The following is a 22,450-nucleotide window of genomic DNA, read 5'->3' on the forward strand; positions in this document are numbered from 1 at the left end:
GTAAAATCTTTTATTTCCTCTAATCTGTTGGCACTGCGGGGTAAAACTCACACTCCCGCCCCCTACAGGCTGTGGGGAGGAAACGCATCCTCAGCTGCAAATTCATCATAAACATTCTGCAAGTTTAATATTTTCCATTTGTGGTTAGTTTTTTTTTTTTAACTTCCATAAATCAAAAAAATATATATTATAAATATTATTTACAAGTATCAGCTTTGTATATTTCACAATAATTGAAATCTCTGATTGGTCCTTTAAATAAATAGCGTTAACCGCACACAGGCCCGGTGCAGTGAAATTCTTTATCGATTTTACTTTATTAATAAATCCTCAGTGTAATGAGATAAACTGAGATAATGAGGTAACCCAGTGCAGATAGAGATGTTTCTTTGCACTTGATTAGTTTTGTGAGATAATTCTGGTAAAAATAAATAAATAAATAAATAAATAAAAAGGTAAATGACTCACAGGTAATTAATGAATGAACAGAGTTTTTATTGTAGTTTTTATATTGAGTTTATGAGTAATGTTTAGGGATGTGAGGATCCTGTGGGAGCTTTACCCTCTGAGTGAACCTCGTCCACAGTGTGTTTATATGTTGCAGTAGTTTTCCAGATCGTAGTAATCGCAGGAGAAATGACAGCACTGCTCCACAATCCCTCTCTTTATCACACCGGAAACAGCAGACTCCTCCTTCCGCATCACCTGGTGGGAAACGGCGGCGTCCGTCATCATCACACCTGTACGAGCATGCGCACAATCACTCAGTTACCGATGTGTCGCTCAACAACGAGTCGGTTCTATGAGTGAACTCTTAGACGAGCGTCGAGGGCTGACTCGCATAGCTATATGAGCTGTATGGGATTTTTGTTGTTTTTATTTTTTGTCTTTCATTTCTTTTATGTTTTGTAGATGTGAGTAATACCGGCAGTGTGATTAAAATGCGGAACTGTTAGCTAGTGTGAATGGTGAGTTGTGTATTTGACTCCCAGCAGAGTGAATTAGAGATCAACTGAAAATCGATTTTACCGATATTTTTCCTGATATTTAAACACTTTTCCATAACCGGATATCCGTTTTGCAATATCGGATACACCGATATTTGGTGCCATCTTGTGGGCGTTTTAAGAATTTCGTGCAGGAACGCCATTGCAGCACTGAATCTGAGGAGAGACGACTTAACAACGGTGTGCAGGGAAAGTATACTTGCTTTGCTTTAATTAATAAACTTTATTTAACCTAACAACCATTAATGGAAAAATTTGGAGTTACATAAATGCTTGATATGTAGTTTAAGACACTTTAGTAATAGTGTACTAACTCTTTCAGACCCTTTTATTTATTGGGGTAGAAATATGAGTTTTTGTGGTTTGTATGCAAGGAGGAAGTGAAATTGACAAAACTGTTATAAATAAAAGGGTTTGTTCAGTTCAGTGGTGTAATTATCATCATTGTGTTGAAAACATAATTAAAACAATAAATAAATGAACATCAGTTCTGCATATCAATTATTGGGCACATAAACATGCAAATAATCAGTATCTGTAATAAAATAAAATAAAAAATCAATATTGGTTGATCTCTAGAGTGAATGAATCACAAAGGAATCAGACACGTTCAGACATCGTTAGGCCTCTGATTGATCTGACTCACTGACAAGAACCAGAATCCACACAGAGCCCGAGTGAACAAACCAAACAGACTGAAGAACAAAAATTAAAAACTAGCATGTCTGTTCCACTTAGTCCTGATCTTCATCTGAATATACTTTCACAGGACTAAACATCTGTCAGGAATTTAAATAGTTTGTAGGATATTTTATTTCAGTGTGTGTCTACATAGCAAATGGTCTGCAGTTATATAGCACCTTTTAATCTTAGTGGTTCTACAAAGTGCCACACACACACACACACACACACACACACTTACGGATGTCCTCGTCTCGTCCTCGTCTCCCTGACTGGTAGAACAGGCCTTTATCCCCACAGACGAGCAGCAGAGCCTCCACCAGCTGGACGCCACACAGCCTGCGGCTCCCGAAACCAGCACCGGGTCTCAGCAGGGCAACGGAGCAGAACAAGAGCAGGAGCAGTCTCTCCCTCAGCATCCTGTAATACACCACACACACACACACACACACACACACACACACACACACAGAATACACACTTCATCAGAAGCACTGAGACACTCACTGTGACATTAACACTGACACTGAAGGAACAAATTCAATGTGTTATTATTAAAAAGGTCAGATTTAAGAACCACAGCTCAGTATTCAGTTAAATAAATTAAAGCTAAACTTACTTCTCTTTTTCACTTCTACCGTCTCTGTCGGATCAGAGCGATGAGGACGGTGGAGATGCCTCTGAGCTCTTCATCATAAAAACCTCTCTCTCTCTCTCTCTCTCTCTCTCTCTCTCATATCTATAAACCTTCCTGTAATTTATCCCGTACACTGAGTGCTGGTGATTCAGTGATTACCCTGATCTCTCTCACGCTCTCTCATTAATTACCCCCATTATTATACCCAATCAAACCACTCCGAACCCTTTCATCCCTCCATCATCATCATCATCATCTTCATCATCTTCATCATCATCATCTTCATCCCCCCTCTGATTTCAGCCTCAGAGTGAAGGAGAACCAGGAGTGCGGACCATCTCCGTGTCTCTCTTGTTTTCTTTCTCCTTTAAATTAAGGCTGATCGTACAGTCTGAGGGTCACACGGCTCAGGAGATCAGCTCGAACACAGAGCCGGAGTAAACAAGATGCAGAATAGACTACTAAATTAGCAAGCTACTGATCTACTAAACTATCTACTAAACTACTTTTCTAAACATAAAACATTTTGAGACGTGCTGTTAGAGGAAACTAATCAACTTTAGGGGAGTAACAGTAAGTCCATTCATCACTCAGTATTATTATTATTATTATTATTATTATTATTATTAATGTTTCTGTCTCAGCTGTTGGACTACTGAACGTTTAAAACATTCCAGGCATTTGATAGTTCCTCAAAGTGTTCCTTTAACACTGCGTCAGCACCACGAGGGTCAGATGCTCTGTGAGCCACAGGAGAGATGATGAACCCAACTGCAGAGACAAACTCAGATGTGGTTGAACGTTCCAAAAAGTTTAATGAAAAATCCAAATCAAAACACAAAAAGGCAAAAAACAAGATGCAAAGGTTATCTATCTGCACAGTTCAGTCACTGCATTCAAAAATAATCCAACAGATCCTCAAGACGAAAACATCACTAACAGGTTTTAATTATATGTGCTGTCCATAGTGTGTGAATGTGTGTGTGATGCGATGGATTAGCACCCCGCCCTGTGCCCCATGCTCCCTGGGATACGCTCCAGGTTCCCTGCAACCCTGAAGGATAAGCGGCACAGGATGGATGGACAGATGGATGTATGGATTGATGGAAGGATGGATGGAGGGATGGGATGGATGGCTGGATGGAGGGATGGACAGATGGATGGACGGACAGACAGACGGACGGATGGATGGATGGATTGACGGAAGGATGGACGGATGTATGGACGGATGGATGGATGCACGTATGGACGTATGGATATATGGACAGACAAATGGATGGATGGATGGACGTATGGACGTATGGACGGATGGATGGATGGATGGACAGATGGACGGATGGATGGATGGATATATGGACGGACGGACGGTTGGATGGATGGACATATGGATGGACGGACGGATGGATGGATGGATGGACATATGGACGGATGGACAGATGGGTGGATGGATGGATGTATGGACGGATGGATGGATGGATGGATGGACGGACATATGACGGATGGATGGATGGATGGACATATGGACGGACAGATGGATGGATGGATGGACGTATGGACGGACAGACGGTTGGGCGGATCGATGGATGGATGGACATATGGACAGATGGATGGACATATGGATGGATGGACGGATGGATGGACGGATGGACAGATGGATGGACGGATGGATGGACGGATCTACGGATGGACGGACGGATGGATGGACGGACGGACGGACGGACAGATGGATGTATGGACGGATGGACGGATGGACAGATGGACAGACGGACGGATGGACAGACGGACGGATGGACGGGTGGACAGACGGACAGATGGACAGACGGATGGATGGACAGATGGATGGATGCACGTATGGACAGATGGACAGACGTATGGATGGACGTATGAACGTATGGACGGATCTACGGATGGACGGACGGATGGACAGACGGTCGGATGGACAGATGGCCGTATGGACGGATGGATGGACGGATGGACAGACGGATGGATGGACGTATGGACGGATGGATGGACGGATGGACAAATGGACGGATGGACAGATGGACGGACGGACGGACAGATAGACGGATGGACAGATGGCCGTATGGACGGATCTACGGATGGACGGACGGATGGAGAGATGGCCGTATAGACAGATGGATGGACGTATGGACGGATGGACAGATGGATGGATGGACGTATGGACGGATGGATGGACGTATGGACAGATGGACGGATGGACGTATGGACAGATGGATGGATGGACGTATGGACAGATGAACGGATGGACGTATGGACGGATGGACAGACGGATGGATGGACGTATGGACAGATGGATGTATGGACGGATGGACAGATGGACGTATGGACGGACGGACGGACAGATGGACGGATGGACAGATGGCCGTATGGACGGATCTACGGATGGATGGATGGATGGATGGACGGACGTATGGACAGATGGACGGATGGACGGATCTACGTATGGACGGACGGACGGATGGATGGACGTATGGACAGATGGACAAATGGATGGATGGATGGATGGAAGTAGTTGAACAGGACATGTTCACATTTAATATCCTGTGAGGTGTAATGTACACACTTAAATCTTTACAAAGTTGATTTAAATGATGTTGTTAAACTCCAGATTTGTGATTTACACTCTGACTCATCGACTCTCATGCAAATGATCCATGCAAAGTGTAATCACACCATGCGAGTGTGTGTGTGTGTGTGTGTGTGTGTGTGTGTGTTATGAAAGACGGAGAGGAGACGGGGTGGAGATTAGATTAGGAAAATGAGCAGCTAAATCCACCATGCTCAGATTACTCAAAAGGATAGAGTAACCCACACACACACACACACACACGCATACACACACACACACACGCATACACACGCACTGGAGCAGGTAAGGAAGTGTAACAGGTAAGTTAATGATGAAGTATTGTTTGAAATGATCGTGAAGGTGTAAACTTTATTTGATGTGAGGTTTTATTTGCTGTAAGAGACGTCATGGCTGTGGATGTGGAGAAGATCATCCAGTGCATCACACACGGAGACCAGGATAGCGTCCTGACGCAGCTGGACCACTACAACACCGAGGCACGCCAATGTTTTTACTGTAGTAGTAAGAAAGAAATAATGCAAATGAAAAGCAGCAGTGTGTGATGATTGAACCTCGTGTGATGATTGGAGATGATGTCCTGTAGGACCAGCTTCAGTCCTGTGCAGAATTACACGGAGTAAAATTTACTTATAAAAATACTACTTTTTTTTTTTTTGACAAAACCTGTTTCCATGCCAACAGCACGGTATAATATCTGGGGAGTGTTAATATGTTTCTCTGAGCCGTTTTGTAACCTAGTGGAACTTTGAGTTCTTATCATTCATCTAATTGCATATTTTTGCTTTATATTCTGTTTATTTTCTTTACAGTTTGCACAGTGTTTCTTTTTTAATGTGGAGGAAAGAGAGAGGAGAAAGGTAGGTGTGTGTGTGTGTGTGTGTGTGTGTGTGTGTGTGTGTGTGTGTGTGTGTGTGTGTGTGTGTGTGTAAAATGTCCTTAATCTCAGAGTACAGGATTAACACAGCTATTAATGTACCATCACCTTCACTTATCTCGGCCTGTCTCTATTTAATAACGTACTGATTATTGAAAGCTTTTAGTTACTGTACACTGAGCTCTTTTTTAACGCCCCAAAGTCACTTACAGGGAACAGCGTGAGTAATCTACACAGGAGGAAATGAAATAAAATAAAAATCATGCAATAGCAGAGCAGGAAATATACAGCACTGCGTAAAAGTCTTTACAAATCTGTAAAGAGAAGATGCTTTCAAACCTGTACAAAATAAAATGTTTCTGAAATATCAAACACTGATTATAATGAGCCGTAAACATCACTAACTAACTGAATAAATAAATCAATAAACAAATAACTTTTTTTTAATCTTAAAAGATGTAGCCCCTTTAAGCTTTCTTCGGTTGTCTCTGTGGGAGAACCCTTAATGGTTCTAGGTACAGTATGGCTCTCACACTACACCAGAGTTTTGACCAATCAGAAAGTCCTCCAGGTGAAAACCTTTTTTTTTTTTTTTCAAAGCTAAGAACCCTTAATTAACCTTTAAAGTGTAGTTCACTCAGTAATAATGTTATTAATCACCGTCTCTGTCTCTGTCTCATTACGCTCACATGGACCTGAGAACAGCAACAAGAGCTGGAGGAGGTAAAAATATTGACTCTGAGGAACACCCGAGAGAGAGAGAGAGAGAGAGAGAGGGAGGGGGAGAGAGAGAGAGAGAGGGAGAGAGAGGGAGGGAGAGAGAGAGGGAGGGGGAGGGAGAGAGAGAGGGAGAGAGAGAGAGGGAGGGGGAGGGAGAGAGAGAGGGAAAGAGAGAGAGAGGGAGGGAGAGAGGGAGAGGGAGAGAGAGAGAGAGGGAGGGGGAGAGAGAGGGAGGGAGAGAGAGAGGGAGAGGGAGGGAGAGAGAGAGGGAGGGGGAGGGAGAGGGAGAGGGAGGAGAAAGAAAAAGTGAAAAAAGGGAGAGTCTGAAACAGAAGAAATATTATTTTCAGCGGTAGAAAAACTGAGATAAGGTTAAACAGCACTTTAATCCTCTCTCTCTTTCTCTCTCTCTCCCTCTCTCTCTTTCTCTCTCTCTCTCCCTCTCTCCTCCTCTCACTCTCCTTCTCTCTCTCCCTCTCTCTCACTCTCCCTCTCTCCCTCTCTCTCCTCCTCTCTCTCTCCCTCTCTCCTCCTCTCTCTCTCTCCCTCTTTCTCATTCTCCCTTTCTCCCACTCCACCCCCTCTCTCTCATCAGTTCCGCAGGAATAAAGTGAGGGACTACGTTCCAGACCCGGACTCAGAATTCGGCTCAGGAGATGAAGACCGTGAGGATCCAGACCTGGTCCTGCGAAGGGTGTGTTATAAACTCATCCCACACATGCTGTCTCTAGATTTAAGAAAGGGGTGGGGCCTAGCTTAAATATAATTAGACTTCATCTTATGACATTAATAAACTTAATTAACTATTATTAATTTACGATTTTAAATACATAATATAAGAAGAAGCCTTTATTGGTCACATATACATTACAGCACAGTGAAATTCTTTTCTTCACATACCCCAGCATGTCAGAGTGCATGATCAGCCATGATACAGCGCCCCCTGGAGCAGACAGGGTTAAGGGCCTTGCAGCTTGGCGCGTGTAATCTGGGTAGAACGTGGTCCGGCGTTGTCCTGCTCTGGATGGCAGCACATGTTTCTCCAGAATGTGTACATATCTTTCTGCAGTAATGCTCGCCCTTTACACACCGAGATTCGACCGGATTCCTCGAATCTTTTAATTATATCGTGCGCTGTAGAAGGTGAAACGCCCAAAATCCTCCCGAAGTGTTGGATTATTCTCTGACTCGACCCGTCCTCGCTCTTGACGGACTCGGCCTTTTTTGGAGGCTCCTTACTGTATATACTATGATTAGACGATCGCCTCACCTGTCTCACATCACCCTCTTATTTCAACTTCTCACATCGCTGTTAGTCCTAAACTACCCTGTCCCAACTTTTTTGGAATTTTTTATTTCAAAATAAAGGTTCATCTTCAAAAAACGATGCAGTTGATTACACAAAACATCAAATCCCTCATCTTCATATGTGTTTTGTTTAAATAAAAGTCAAAGTACATTTACACATCACTCCTCTTTGTTTTTATTAGCTTTTACCCATACTGTCCCAACTTTTTTGGAATTGTGGTTGTAAACCTAGCTCAAATGAGCTAAAGACAAATAACAATAAATAATTTTGTTTCATCACGGTAGGTTCAGTAGCTAACTATGCTGACTAGTTAATGCTAACTGAAGCAGGAACTTGAGGTAAATGATTGTGATTGTGAGTTTATAGAAAACGTTCGACAAAAGATTGTAGCGTATTTAATAAACAAACTTTTTTCAATATCTTCTAATCAGATCCATTAATTTTACATTCAAACTTTAGTGTGCCTGTATTTACTCGCATTTCTGTCCAACTGGGGGCTTTGACTGACCAATCAGGGGCCTCGTCTGTCCAGTCTGGAGCTTTACATCATCAGTCAGTGGCTAGTCACTAAAATCACTGAGTGTCTCTCTCTCTGTCTCTCTCTCTCTCTGTCTGTCTCTATCTTTCTCTCAGCGGTTGGCTGAAGCTCTGCTCCGGTTCGTCAGGACTCGTCTCCAGCCCAGCGTTCTCAGTGCGTGTTTGCGTACACTACGTATTCTCTCCCGTGACCGCCAGGCACTCGCGCCCTTCATCACTGACTTGGCCATCCTCACCCTCGCCTCCCTGGGTGGCATCAAAACCCCACCCCTTTCTCACCATGACAATGAGGAGGAGGAGAAGGAGATAGGAGAAGAGACCGTGGACAGTGTCGCGTCAAATCCCGTCACCAACATGGACTTCCATGTCCATTTCATTGACGCTAACTCAGCAGCTCCTCATGTAAGCTCCGCCCCCTCACACACCCCACACTGTGTGAGCGAGGACATCACGGAGATGGAAAGAACTGACGACATCTACGGAGTGTTGACGAGAGGAAAGAGGGACGCCAGAGAGGAGGAAGACGAGGAGAGGAGTGAGTGGTGTGATGATGGAGAGGTGTGGAGGAAAGAAGCCATGAAGACACTCTGTAATATCATCTACAACAGCCAGAGGGCGCAAGAGAGGGCCAGTGCACTGAGGTGAGACACACACACACACACACACACACACACACACACACACACACACACACACACACACACACACACACACACACAGCGCACTTCATTACTAGGTTCTTGCACATTCTTTATTAAAAAATTCTTGTCCAGATTTTTCTTCAGCTTTATAGACTTCAGTTTTCTTGTTGATTTTAAAGATCGTCATCACTGACACTGGAGACTCCTTCCATAAATGTTACATAAACGTCTCCTCAACATATCATTTATTGATTAGACATGTTTTTCATTTTACATCCGTTTATTAGCAGCGGAGAGTCCGCTGTACACGTCCCTGTGAATGAGCTGTTACTATGGAAACGATAACGTATTAGAACAAGTGATTTACAGCTGCACTACTGCCAGAGCTGCTGTTATAGAAAATTAATCAACACCTTCTGCCCAAATGAAATGTAGATTAAAATAAGAAATAGAAAATAAATGAAAATAAAAGCATGTGTGTATCCTTTGCTTTTGGTCTTTTCTGTCTTTTGCGTTCCTTTTCCCCACTTTTTTCCCCCAGACTCCTCCCAGGTCTTTCGGAAAAGCTGAAGGATGGCATTCGCTCCGTGTCGCCCCCCAGTGGTCAGTTCTATGAGCTGCGGCTGCTGTTCCTGTTGACGGCTTTAAGGCCTGAACTCAGACGACAGCTGCGGCAGGTGAGCACTTCAAGAGAGAGTGGTGAATATGTTACTCTTTTTTACCATGCACTTCCTCTGACACTTCCTGTTCTGCTTCCTACAGGAGCGTGGCGTGTCCATGCTGACGGCCGCTCTGGAGCAGTGTTTGGAAGTTCAGTGGGCTGACGTGTACGAGGTGGTGGCCTGGGACTCCGAGTCGCCCCCTGTCTGTAAGGAGGTCTCTCAGCGTGCCATTGAGATCCTGAAAGTCCTGTTTAACGTCACGTACAGCTCGCACACACAGCAACCTGATGAGGTCCAGCAGATTACTCACAGAAATCCGTACACTCTGCTAAGTCCACTTTCCACTGCAGTCAGTAAGAAGCAGTTAATTAAGCCTCAATGTCTCCCTGTTTATGCCCTCAGGAGGATGCAGCTCTGTATCGCCGCCTAGCTGCTGTACTGCGTCACTGCCTGCTGCTGCCCTGCCAAGGGGAAGAACTGACCGAGGAACTACAGGGGTGAGAAAACACACACATAACACATTATACAACCATGTACTGGGCTGAAATTCTCTAATGAAGATTTAAGGGAATGTTGGGGCCTTAAGTGAACTTCCCCTCCCCTAGTTAGCAGTAATTATTCATTATTATACTTTAATGTACTCTAACACATCTCATAGTTTATAGCGATCCAATATACAGTACGCTACCAGTCTCTTTAATCATCACCTGCAACATCTCCTTAATCATCACCTGTAACCCCTCTTTAATCATCACCTGCAGCCCCTCTTTAATCATCACCTGTAACCCCTCTTTAATCATCACCTGTAACCTCTCTTTAATCATCACCTGTAACCTCTCTTTAATCATCACCTGTAACCCCTCTTTAATCATCACCTGTAACCCCTCTTTAATCATCACCTGTAACCTCTCTTTAATCATCACCTGCAACCCCTCTTTAATCATCACCTGCAGCCCCTCTTTAATCATCACCTGTAACCCCTCTTTAATCATCACCTGTAACCTCTCTTTAATCATCACCTGTAACCTCTCTTTAATCATCACCTGTAACCTCTCTTTAATCATCACCTGTAACCTCTCTTTAATCATCACCTGTAACCTCTCTTTAATCATCACCTGCAACCTCTCTTTAATCATCACCTGTAACCTCTCTTTAATCATCACCTGTAACCTCTCTTTAATCATCACCTGTAACCTCTCTTTAATCATCACCTGCAACCCCTCTTTAATCATCACCTGTAACCCCTCTTTAATCATCACCTGTAACCCCTCTTTAATCATCACCTGTAACCTCTCTTTAATCATCACCTGTAACCTCTCTTTAATCATCACCTGTAACCCCTCTTTAATCATCACCTGTAACCTCTCTTTAATCATCACCTGCAACCCCTCTTTAATCATCACCTGCAGCCCCTCTTTAATCATCACCTGTAACCCCTCTTTAATCATCACCTGTAACCCCTCTTTAATCATCACCTGTAACCTCTCTTTAATCATCACCTGCAACCCCTCTTTAATCATCACCTGTAACCCCTCTTTAATCATCACCTGTAACCTCTCTTTAATCATCACCTGTAACCTCTCTTTAATCATCACCTGCAACCCCTCTTTAATCATCACCTGTAACCCCTCTTTAATCATCACCTGTAACCCCTCTTTAATCATCACCTGTAACCTCTCTTTAATCATCACCTGTAACCCCTCTTTAATCATCACCTGTAACCCCTCTTTAATCATCACCTGTAACCCCTCTTTAATCATCACCTGTAACCCCTCTTTAATCATCACCTGTAACCTCTCTTTAATCATCACCTGTAACCTCTCTTTAATCATCACCTGTAACCCCTCTTTAATCATCACCTGTAACCTCTCTTTAATCATCACCTGCAGCCCCTCTTTAATCATCACCTGTAACCTCTCTTTAATCATCACCTGTAATGTCTGCTGTTACAGAATGTGAGAATCAAAGTTAGACCCATCTCATTAAACGTGATAGAAGCAGATAATACATGACCTTTTGGTTGACCTCTGACCTTTTTTTCTGTCCCTGAAATCTGGACCCCCCCCCACAGGCAGACGGTGAATGTGTTGTCAGCACTCCCTCTGCAGTGTCTGGACGTCCTGCTCTCCGCTCGTCTCTCTGAGGGATCGAGGGAATCGGGCGGAGTCAACATGGACTGTGTCCACTCACTGCTATTGTTCATGGAGAGGAGACTGGACAGAGTAAGAGAGAGAGAGAGAGATTTCTGTTTTATTTAGCAGTTTTACATCACAAAACTGTAGTGGTTTATTAAATAAAAAATAAAATGAAAATCTAGTAAAAGACAAACCTTTGGACTGTACTGTAGATGGACAGGCTGAATTTAAGAATCAGTGTTAGAAGATGGGAAATCCCTAAAATCCTTGTTTTGTTATGTTTATTATATATTATTATATTTACCTTTTATTCATTTAAAACCCAGATATTTTCAATCAGATATTTTCAGTCATAACTGTAACCTCTGAGTCATCTCTGTCCCTCATAAATCTCACGTCTATAGTTTATCAAGTGTGTAGTTGTGTACCTGACGTGTGTGTGTGTGTGTCTGTGTGTGTGTGTGTGTGTCTGTGTGTCTGTGTGTGCGTATGTGTGTGTGTGATTATTAAAGGGTCATAAGCTGAAGGAGAGACTGACTCCGGTGCTGAACCTCCTGACTGAGAGCTGTAGGGCTCACAGAGAAACACGACACTACTTCAGACAGCAGGTGCCAAAACTTTATGCATACCAGACTGTTTACCTCACTGACTATCTGTATGTTCTACACAGTTAGTTATATTAGCATATATACAATCTATATTGAGCACTCATTTGTGTATACACTAATGTCATATAAATAGAAAAGGCATATTTATTTATTTATTTATTTATTTATACACTTTAATCCCCATTTTAAAAATCCAGATTCCTTCAATATGGAAATTGAAAAAGTTCCCCAACCCAAATACCCTGCCCCCTTTTCCATTGTAAACAGTTTTTTTTTAGACTGTATTTGCATACTGGAACCTGATTGGCTCTTATATTTTATGATGCAGTAATGGCACATGTGCTTATGGATATGATTAGTTCTGATTGGTTAATATTGCAATACAGCCACTACGTTTATTTGCATAAACTCAATACTAACACAGATTTCCCATGTGATTAATTTTATCCTCGTTTAAAAATGAAATACAAATAAACAATGCTACAATAAACATTTTCCATATTTCACATCATCTGCACACTAAAGAACTGACTCTGAACAGGTTTAATCATAAAACACATTTTATGACGTTGACATGAGTCGGGGTCCGAGTCGTCTGACCTTTCTGTGCTGTGGCTGGTCAGATTCTGCCGCCGCTGAGGGATGTGGCGCTGAGACCCGAGCAAGGAGACACGATCCGTAACAAATTGGTGAGACTGATGACGCACGTGGACACGGAGCTGAAACACTGTGCCGCTGAGCTACTGTTTGTGCTCTGCAAAGAAAACGGTACAGAAACTCACACACACAGGAAGAGCTTTAGCGTCGGCCATTTTGAGTCATTTAAAAAGATAAAATAGCAGAAGGACGATCAGTACAAATCCGATTATAAAACTACACGCAGTGTAGAATTCTGTCCTGTTCCTACAGTCCCACAGAACCGACGATTCCCTTCAGACATGTTTACGTGAAAGATACATTTCTCATATTCATACAGCCAAAGTCTCCTCATCGTATCACAATTCACTCCATACACTCGTAAAGATAAAGGTTCCACTTAGAACCAAAAAGGGTTTTTTCAGCCTGATGCCACAGGACAAAGAACCTTTTACTCTCAAATTATTTAGAGAGCCATTTATTTACTGCTGCTTTAAAGAACCCACAAATGGTTCTTCAGAGCAGTGCCACAGGGAACCATGTTATAAGTTAAAATAAAAAAAAAACCTTAGTTAGTGCTTTAAGCAACCAAAGTATGGTTCTTAAGAGTGATGCCTGCCAGGAGAACCTTCTCCAGTCCCACAAAGAACTTTAAAGGCTCACTTTAACCTGTTATAGGGTGATACCTTGAAGAACCAATACACAGTTTTTAAGGACCTATAATGAAACATAAAGAACTTCTTTAATCTCCAAAGAACCATATAGCTCAACTCCAGAACCATATACAATGAAAAACGGTTCTTGACAAGAAGAGGATTCTTTGCAGATCCTATGGTGCTGTAAAGAACCTTTGAGGAACCTTCATTTTTAAGAGTGTAGTGCATGTCTACATCAGTACAGGGATGTATTTTATTTTATTTATATTGTCTTCTGTTTAATTCTTCATGTCAATTTTCACGTTTAGCACTTCATCATGGTCCGTTTCTTATCTGATTTGATCTGATGGAGGACGTTCAGTTGTCCCTCTTGAATCATCATTACACCCTGCAACAGAAAGTTTTTCTGTTTCCCAAGAAAAGGTTCCAAACCGGTAACCTTTTAGGAAGCTAGGAACACTTGATAATTGGCACCCTGTCCAGGGTGTACCCCGCCTTGTGCCCGATGCTCCCTGGGATAGGCTCCAGGTTGTGACCCTGAAAAGGATAAGCGGTATAGAAGATGGATGGATGTATGGATGGATGGATGGATGGATGGCACACTTGATAATATAAAAATTCACCAGCAAACCCATCACAAATGAAAGCTCCAGTCTGTGCTCGTCTATTTTTACAGAGTCCTCTTGAACTAGGACAAAAACAGTATTTAACAATTATTTAACGCAGGTGTATAATGACCTGGTTAGCTTGTTAATGCGTGAATTTACCTGGCAGTTCTGAACCTGAGATGATGTTGTTAATTGTTGATGTGTGTGGCAGTGGGATTCTGGATAGTACTGAGTTACAGTCATGACATGGAGGTGTGAAGCAGGTTTTTTTTCCCCTCTGTTTGATGGAAAAGAACAGGAATGTGTGTGTGATATCAGCAGACGACTGAGTCTCCGAGTCCGAATAAAAATCTGAGTCTCACAAAGTGACCGATGTGAGAGATGGAAGTGATATAATGGACACTGAATGAGTGTACTGTCTGACTAATAACCATGTGTGTGTGTTGTGTGTGTGTGTGTATCAGTGGGCCGGTTCGTGAAGTACACTGGTTATGGCAATGCAGCAGGTTTGTTAGCAGCCCGAGGCCTCCTGAGCGGTCGCAGCTCGACTCCTCAGTCTAAGTACTCCAGCGACTCGGACTCGGACACGGAGGAGTACCGACAGGCCAGAGACAGGATCAACTTGGTGACGGGGCGAGTCGAGGAGCCGCAGCCCGACCCCATGGAGGGGATGAGTGAGGAGGAGAAGGAGGCCGAAGCTGTGCGTCTTGTCGCCATGTTCAACAGACTCTCCAGGTATGTATGTGTGTGTGTGTGTGTGTGTGTGTGTGTGTGTGTGTGTCCCTGGGTGTGGTGCTCCTTTTCTTGTGCTTTCTGGTTGAGTCAGTGCAGTCTATTGCTCACGGTAACTGCTATTCACTCCCAGCTCCCTTCCTGCTACACCCAGCCCCACCTTGCCTTCCCCATGACTCTCCAGCTCTGCACTCAGCTCTCACCCCACTGACCCAAGTTCAAGCCCTGACCCTGACTACACATCACCACACTCCCTTCCCACACTCCCCAACTTCCACTACCCTTCAATAAATCCTGTTTAACCTTCAGTCCTTGGGTTTGTGGTCCTCATAACAGAACAATCTGGCTACCCTGTCCCATCAGGGCACTATCCTTAGTTAGCATGAACTACAGCTGTGTACACTCTCTGAGAGCCACCAGGCTATGGTGGCCCAGCTTGGGCTCCTCACGCAGTAACTCAACAGCGTCCTCCCCCAAATGGTCCAGCCTGCCTCCGTTGTCCAATCTGTCTCCTCTCACAGTCCACTATGGCACAAAGACCACATCCCAGGACCCGAGCCCTATGCAGGTGACCTAGGGAGATGAAGGTCCTCCTTCCTTCAGTGTTCCTTCATGTTTGCTCAGCATCATAATACCAATACCACCAATGAAGCCAGGGTAGCCTATATCACGAGGCTTCTTAGGGGAGATGCTCTAGCCTGGGCCACTGGCACATGGGATAGGCAGCCAGCTCTGTGGTCCTCTCTCTTTTCCTTCACCACAGAACTATGGAAGTTTTTTGACCATCCTGTCTGAGGGAAGGAGGTCACCAAGTGCCTGCTCCCTCCGCCAGGGGTCTTGCAGTGTGGTGAAGTATTCGGTGGAGTTCCATGTTCTGGCAGCCGAGTCTGGGTAGAGCTAGGAGGTGCTCCAGGAAGTATTTGTGAATGGACTCAACGAGCAGATGAAGGACAAACTTGCCATAAAAGACGAGTCAGACTCTCTCGATGTGCTGGATCTCCCTTGTTATCTGGCTGGATAAATCACATGTGATTGAGGTGCAGAGAGAGAGCTGGCTGGCCCCAGGCCCCTCAAGTCCCTCGTCTTCCTCCCTGTTTGTTCACCAACTCAGCCCCTGGGCCTCAGCCCCTGGGCCTCAGCCCAGTCCTCAAGTCCCTTCCAGTTCCCCTTTGTTTGGAGGAGAACCCATGCAGGTAGGCTTGGGCCTGGCTCACCCCTGCCAAACACGACCGCTGGTTCCAGGATGGTGCGTTCATATACTGTGGCCAATCAAACCACTTCATATCCACCTCTCCTTGGCCAAAAGAGCACCACCTCTCCTATCTCCCTGTCCTACTACAACATTCCAGCCACCCTGTGCCACAACCAGCTCTCCATTCCCCTACATGCGCTGGTCAACACAGGCACCGAAGACAGTTTCCTGTGTCTGCCGGTAGCTTCCCAATCTGGTCTCCCTTTGGAACAACTGGACCCCCTATGACTGTTAATGCGCTGTATGGGAGATTCTTGGCCCAGGTCACCCATCGCACTGTTCCACTGCTCCTGGTTCTCTTGGGAAACTACCGCGAGCAGGACTGTTTTAATGTCATCTCCTCCCCACATACTCCCCTAGTTTTGGACCACTCCTGGTTAACTAAACACAACCCCCAGATAGACTGATTGGCTGGTTGGGTTGTCAACTGGAGCCTCGTCTGCCTCTCTTCATGTCTGAAATGAACTCTTCCACCCATTACATCCACAACAGCACCTCTGACCCTAAGCCCTCCAAATCTCTCATCCATACCCCCCTAGTATCATGACCTGGGAGAGGTCTTCATCAAGGACCGGGCTCTCTCACTACCACCTCACCTCCTGTATGACTGCGCCATCAGCTTGCTTCCCTCTCCCGTCCTGAGAGAGAGGCCATGGAAAAATACATTAATGACTCCCTCATTGCTGGTATCATCTGACTTTCTTCCTCCCCCCTGGGAGCCAGCTTCTTCTTCATGGCCAAGAAGGGCAAAACCATCCATCCTTGTATTGATTACCGGGTCCTTAACAATATCACCATTAAAAATAAGTACCTGCTGGCTCTCCTCAGCTCAGCTTTCGGAGCCCCTGCACAGAGCCACTGTGTTCACCAAATCGGACCTGCGGAATTCATACCATCTGGATAGGATCAGAGAGGGGGATGAATGGAAGATGGCGTTGCCTCTGAACGCAAACTCCCAAACTCCACCTCTTTTACTCTGAGACCTCCCCCTGTCTGTGATTGGATCAAATACTACATAGTTGCTTGCATCACAGCACAGAGGGGAAGCTGCTCAATTTCAGTTCCTTGCTCACGGTTGTTGAAGCAGCAGCATGAACACCTTTAGAAACCAAACAGTGCTACAACATGATTACTGCACGACATGTCCAGAAGAGATATTAACGATGTTCACATGGGCATAAATTCAACCTGACAGAGAAAAAAAAACCACAAAGAGGCCAAGAAAAGAAACCATTCAGCTTCCTCTAGACTATAAGTAATATAAGAATTGGACCATCAGTATGCAACCAATCAGGATAAGAAGGCGGTTCTACTCAGTCACATGACTTGTAAAAACAACACACAAGCCTCTTTAGCCTTATCTGCATTTAGATAGTTACAAGACTATCTATTAGACAAGACAGTTGGCACGCCATGTTTAAGCCATGTTTACACTGTTGACATTTATCTACACCGGCACTATATAATGCTTAGATCACACCCATTGTTGTTGTTCCAAACTCCTGCCCCTTAGGCGGAAGCACTAATATACTGAATAGGTTAAACAGATAGCTTTAACTCTGAGTGTGTTTGATTTTGAGTATTACTCTTTTCCTTTCCTTTACCTCTGACTCTCCTGTTCTTTCTCTGCATGCGCTTCTCAGGGATAAGATCATTCAGCCGATGTCGGTGACACCGGACGGCCGACTGGCGCCTCTCTGTGGCATTATGAGAAATAGCGCCCTGGAAGAGGAGGAAGAGGAGGAAGAGGAGGAGGAAGAAGAAGAAGCAGACTGTGAGGAAGTGGATTAGGATGTGATCCTGAACCCTGAACCTCCATCATTCAGTTCCAGCTCTTATCCAACTGTTAATGTAGTGGACTGAATGTGGATTTGGTAGGGAGGTAGATATGCAGGTACAGGGTTGTTAATCAGTGGCATAGATGGAGAGCAAAAGAAAGGGATCACAAAAAGATACGGGGAAAAAGAGAAAGAGAAAACTGACAGTCCGAGATACAGTGCAGAAAAGGGAAAAGAGATGAAGAATGATATATAACATGTACATAAAAGCACAGACCATGGCAGTTCTATATAGAGGATAGTGTGTGTGTGTGTGTGTGTGTGTGTGTGTAGTCACATGATAGCAGCATCCCTGTAGGAAAATATGTAATAATTTTTGAAGAGAGTGAGAGTTACAGTGAGAGAGAGAGAGAGAGAGTGAGAGAGAGAGAGAGAGAGACACAAAGAAAGACAGCCATCATTGCAGACAGAAAAATGCTAGCAAGGTTGCCATGACTGCGTTGCCATGGTAACTACAGGAATATGTAGTTCTCCAGATTTGAGATCTATCTATCTCTCTCCCTCTCTCTCTCTCTTTTCCAAAGACTGGAGTGTTTACCTCGGATGAGAACTGCTGAGGTTCAAATCTAATGCTGTGTGAGCTGTAATGAAAGAATATTAGCAGCTAAATAAAAAAACATTTCATTTCCTGTACTCTCAGAGAGGCGTTTTCATTTGCAGCACGATTCCCCCCACACTTTTATTCAAAAAGCCGTGCGATGGTGGAATTACAGCGTGCAGAGGGACCATTAACCACATCAGCACAGTTTAATGTGTGGCTTTCAATCCTCTCTGTCTGAGTCGCTGTTTTTCTCCTTTTTGTTCCCCAACCTGAAAGCCTGAGCGCCTGAGAGCCAAGGAAGGGGGAGGACGTCGGGGCAAGGCAGGAGACAGCTCGTGAGTCAGCACTCACAATATAGCAAGACAACAGACGTGTTTATATGCTGTTATGATATAAAAATTAAAGTTATGATCTCACGATGAATATCAATTCAAATGCACCAAATGAAGACTTTTAAAAGAAGATAAAACTGAGAGCACTATGTATACGCTGTTCTGATAAACTACTAAAGATTCAAACTGACTCTAGGTATGTTAAAGGTGTAGTCAGTGATTTTAGTGGTACTGTTTGCTCCAAAGCCACACCCCCAAACACTACACTACAGTAACACCCCTTTCACACCTACTGGTCCATTTTATCCAGAGAGAAATGTATTCTTTTGGCTTTCGCTATTTGGTTTGGTTTCACACATCAAATATTTTAACGAGTCAAAAACAAACAAACAAAAACAAGAAACTAACAAATCTTTACAAAGTGCACATAGAAAGGACAAAAATCCCCCGAGCACAGAGACAACACGTATCCAGAAATAAACGATTATATAATTATATAAATAACTCGTTTAAAACATTTTGTTTCGCACCGGGTTTTCTTTCTTCCGTCAGCCCAAATCTCCAGAACCACTACAGCTCTGTCCTGTGCCTCAGTTTATCAGCTCACAGCTAGAGAAAAACCCCCAAAACACACAGCGTGACTGATTCACTTCCTGCACTTAGTCGATTCAGAGTCAAATCACTTTCTCACTAGAGTTCATTCAGAAGCAGACCGAAACCTCTCTCAGGTGCTCTCCGACCCGAGCGTGATGGCCCGAGTGTGTTCTGCTAAAGAACCGCACCGAAGAGGAGAACACATCAGGGTTCTGTTTAAACTCACTAAACATGCTGTATGAGAACGCGTCCTATAACACTCGAATGCTGGTGCAAAAGGCGGAGCTTTCTGAATCAACATGTATGATTGACAGGTGAGTAGATCTGTCTCCTTGTCCTGATGTTGGTGGTTCATCATTATTTGTTTATCTCCTGTGTATTTAATTAAAAGTGTCCAGATTTAAAGAGAAAAAAAACACTGACTGCAGCTTTAATGAGTGTTAATTTTTAACACTAACACATTCAATTAAAAAAAAAAAAAAGAATATTCTAGCATTTTCCCAAAACAAGCTAAAGCCGTAACTTTAGATTTAAAGATTTAAAGTTTGAAAGTTATTAAGAAGTGAATTTATCGCTCAGTTCCACCTGTTGAGTTTCCACATGACTGGTTTCGGATTCTCCCACCATTTTCATCTCCTGAACTTTTTAAATTTTTTCGGATTTTATTTGCAGTCATCAAATACAGGAGCGCTCATTTTCAGATGAGACTGAAGCAGCTGTACAATATTTACAGAGAAATAAAACCAAAAAGCTCCAAAATAATAATAATAATAATAATAATAATCATCATCATCATCATCATCGCAAACGATCAACAGATTAAAAAAAAACAAACACAGACATTTTCACATTAAAAAAATGTTACATCCCTCTGCACCATCACGCTTTCTTTGAGAAAACGAACAGATATGCCGTTTAATCCGTTTTTTTCCCTTTTTTTCTTTTGAAGAACAAACAGAAAGAAACACGTTTTTAAGTTTAAATACATTTTTGTCTTTGTTCTTTTTTTTTCTGAGAAAAAATGACATCACACACAGCGTTAGACTCTCCCTTTAAATCCCCCCCCTCCCCCCTTTTTAACTTCAGTTCTTTCAGAGGCGGGAAGAGCAGGGAATTATGGGTAGGCCATGTCATGTACATTTTAATAAAACAAATATTATTATTCAAAATAACAGCAAACGGCCCCAGCTTTAGGCTTTTAAGGGGTGCACTTGTTACAAATGTCCTTGTATAAATAATACAAATAATAAATGTCAATAATAATAATAATAATAATAATAATAATAATAATAATAATACATATTTATATATTTAAGAAGAGTGTGCATGGAACGTAGCGTTCGAGGCTCTAACCCTGTTCCCCTGGGCACTGTCTCTACCCTTCTTCACATCTTCACACATTCTCTCTTTTCTCTTTTCTTTCTGCCTCCTGTTTTTCACAAAATACAAGAAACGAAATGTTTCACAAAACAAAACATAAAAAAGAAAACATTTTCAAGTGACACTGCAGCATCCCAGAACACGTCTCGCTCCTTCTACAGGACTGTGTCAGGAACTTGGTACATTCGAACGTCCTGCTGCTCGGAGGTCTGTAACGGTTCAGTAACGCTTCACTCTCCTCTCCGCCACTCTGAGCGTGCTCTGACCTTTGACCTTTGCCCTTCAAGGCTTGTTGCTAAGAGTCAGCAGTTCGATGAAGGAATTGAACAGGGTCTCCAGCCAGCTCTGGTTGGCCATGCACTGCTGAACCACCTCCTCCTGCCCGGGATCGTCCGCCGCCTGCTCGATACTGTCCGTCTGAAACCAGGAGGAGAGACTAAATCACTTCAGTTCGAGTGTATTTGTTTAACAATGGAGCTTTACAGTTATGTACAAATTACAGATATAAATTTTACATTTATACATTTATCTGTAATGAGCAGCCAGAGGCGACGGTGGTGAGGAAAAACTCCCTGAGACGATATGAGGAAGAAACCTCGAGAGAACCCGTCCTCATCTGGGTGACACCGGTTAGTGCGATTATAAATAAATACACCCTTTCTATAAATATGCTAATACTATATGCAGTTGTGTAACCAGGAAATTATGAGTATAAGCTATTTATTAATTATAGCTTTAACTTAAAGTCTACTGTATCGAACTGAAGTTATCAACTGTTCAATGAAGGAGACTTAAATATAAACTGTTCTTAGCTATTCCAGTCTTAAAGCTATCCAAGGATGAACGTCCACAGCCATGTTTACGGTTTCTACAAAGAGAAAAGTTTAATGCAAAATAAATTCCAATAAATCATCAATCTGTTCTTGTATCAGTGCCGAACATTTACTCACAAAATCCACTGACAATATTATATTCTTCAATATAAACACATTTAATGTGTTTCAGGGTGGACATGTTCTTTAAGGCAGAGAACCCTGCCTGGTAAATATCGCAGACACACTGCAGTTCATCGCACTTCCTCCCGTTAGTCCTAAAACACTCTGATTCTTTGTTTGGTTCTAAACACGATGGACCAGCAGATTTCACAACGGTTTCTAAATTAAAACGCTCTGATTAACAGCAGGCCTGAATCATCACAGTCACTCAACAAACAGAGTGGATAAAAACAGATGTCTACAGAAAACACAGGACAAACTGATTCTTTATTCTACAAATTTACATGGCCTTTCGCGGACACACAGAAACGTTCTCCGCTAACAAACTGGTGCTCTTTAGATCTTTAAAATACATTTCAATCAGTTAAAGAACCTAGCGAATAGTGATGGGAATTCCAGCGCTTTTAAATGAGTCACTTAAATAAGAGTCGACTCTTCTTGGCTCCCAAATGATTCCTTGCCAT

The 22,450-nt window shown here is 43.2% G+C and overlaps 3 protein-coding genes across 3 annotated transcripts in view; 1 reads left to right on the plus strand and 2 right to left on the minus strand.

Moving 5' to 3' along the window:
* Positions 1 to 545: 545 nt before the first annotated feature.
* On the minus strand, positions 546 to 2,107 carry LOC108280599 (insulin). The gene is made up of 2 exons (XM_047160343.2): positions 1,930 to 2,107; positions 546 to 767 (listed from the first exon to the last, which is right to left on the minus strand). Exons 1-2 carry the CDS (start codon positions 2,105 to 2,107, stop codon positions 592 to 594), a joined length of 354 nt encoding a protein of 117 aa, XP_047016299.1. The 3' UTR covers positions 546 to 591.
* si:ch211-195b15.7 (synembryn-A) lies at positions 1,799 to 18,777 on the plus strand. Its single transcript, XM_017495237.3, has 14 exons — positions 1,799 to 2,110; positions 5,316 to 5,412; positions 5,746 to 5,793; positions 6,516 to 6,533; positions 7,126 to 7,224; positions 8,473 to 9,017; positions 9,559 to 9,694; positions 9,780 to 9,971; positions 10,082 to 10,176; positions 11,751 to 11,901; positions 12,327 to 12,422; positions 13,046 to 13,190; positions 14,787 to 15,057; positions 17,950 to 18,777. Exons 2-14 carry the CDS (start codon positions 5,323 to 5,325, stop codon positions 18,095 to 18,097), a joined length of 2,034 nt encoding a protein of 677 aa, XP_017350726.1. The 5' UTR covers positions 1,799 to 2,110; positions 5,316 to 5,322; the 3' UTR covers positions 18,098 to 18,777.
* Positions 18,778 to 19,986: 1,209 nt separating this feature from the next.
* prr12b (proline rich 12b) overlaps positions 19,987 to 22,450 on the minus strand; it is a 34,201-nt gene continuing 31,737 nt past the window's right edge. The window contains exon 16 of the mRNA XM_053676779.1: positions 19,987 to 21,408. Within this exon, the coding sequence (XP_053532754.1) occupies positions 21,274 to 21,408 (135 nt within the window). The 3' untranslated portion in view covers positions 19,987 to 21,273. The remainder of the gene's footprint in view (positions 21,409 to 22,450) is intronic.

This window comes from Ictalurus punctatus, chromosome 2, assembly GCF_001660625.3.
Source record: "Ictalurus punctatus breed USDA103 chromosome 2, Coco_2.0, whole genome shotgun sequence".
Taxonomy (NCBI): Eukaryota; Metazoa; Chordata; class Actinopteri; order Siluriformes; family Ictaluridae; genus Ictalurus; species Ictalurus punctatus.

What these genes read in the sequence shown, in the direction of transcription:
- LOC108280599 (XM_047160343.2), bottom strand. Translation starts at nt 2,107, where the DNA reads ATGCTGAGGGAGAGACTGCTCCTGCTCTTGTTCTGCTCCGTTGCCCTG. An exon ending in AGGACGAGACGAGGACATCC is followed by an intron (nt 768 to 1,929) that starts GTAAGTGTGTGT and finishes CACATCGGTAAC; the next exon opens with TGAGTGATTGTGCGCATGCT.
- si:ch211-195b15.7 (XM_017495237.3), top strand. Translation starts at nt 5,323, where the DNA reads ATGGCTGTGGATGTGGAGAAGATCATCCAGTGCATCACACACGGAGAC. An exon ending in CAGACCTGGTCCTGCGAAGG is followed by an intron (nt 7,225 to 8,472) that starts GTGTGTTATAAA and finishes TCTTTCTCTCAG; the next exon opens with CGGTTGGCTGAAGCTCTGCT. An exon ending in CTGACCGAGGAACTACAGGG is followed by an intron (nt 10,177 to 11,750) that starts GTGAGAAAACAC and finishes CCCCCCCCACAG; the next exon opens with GCAGACGGTGAATGTGTTGT.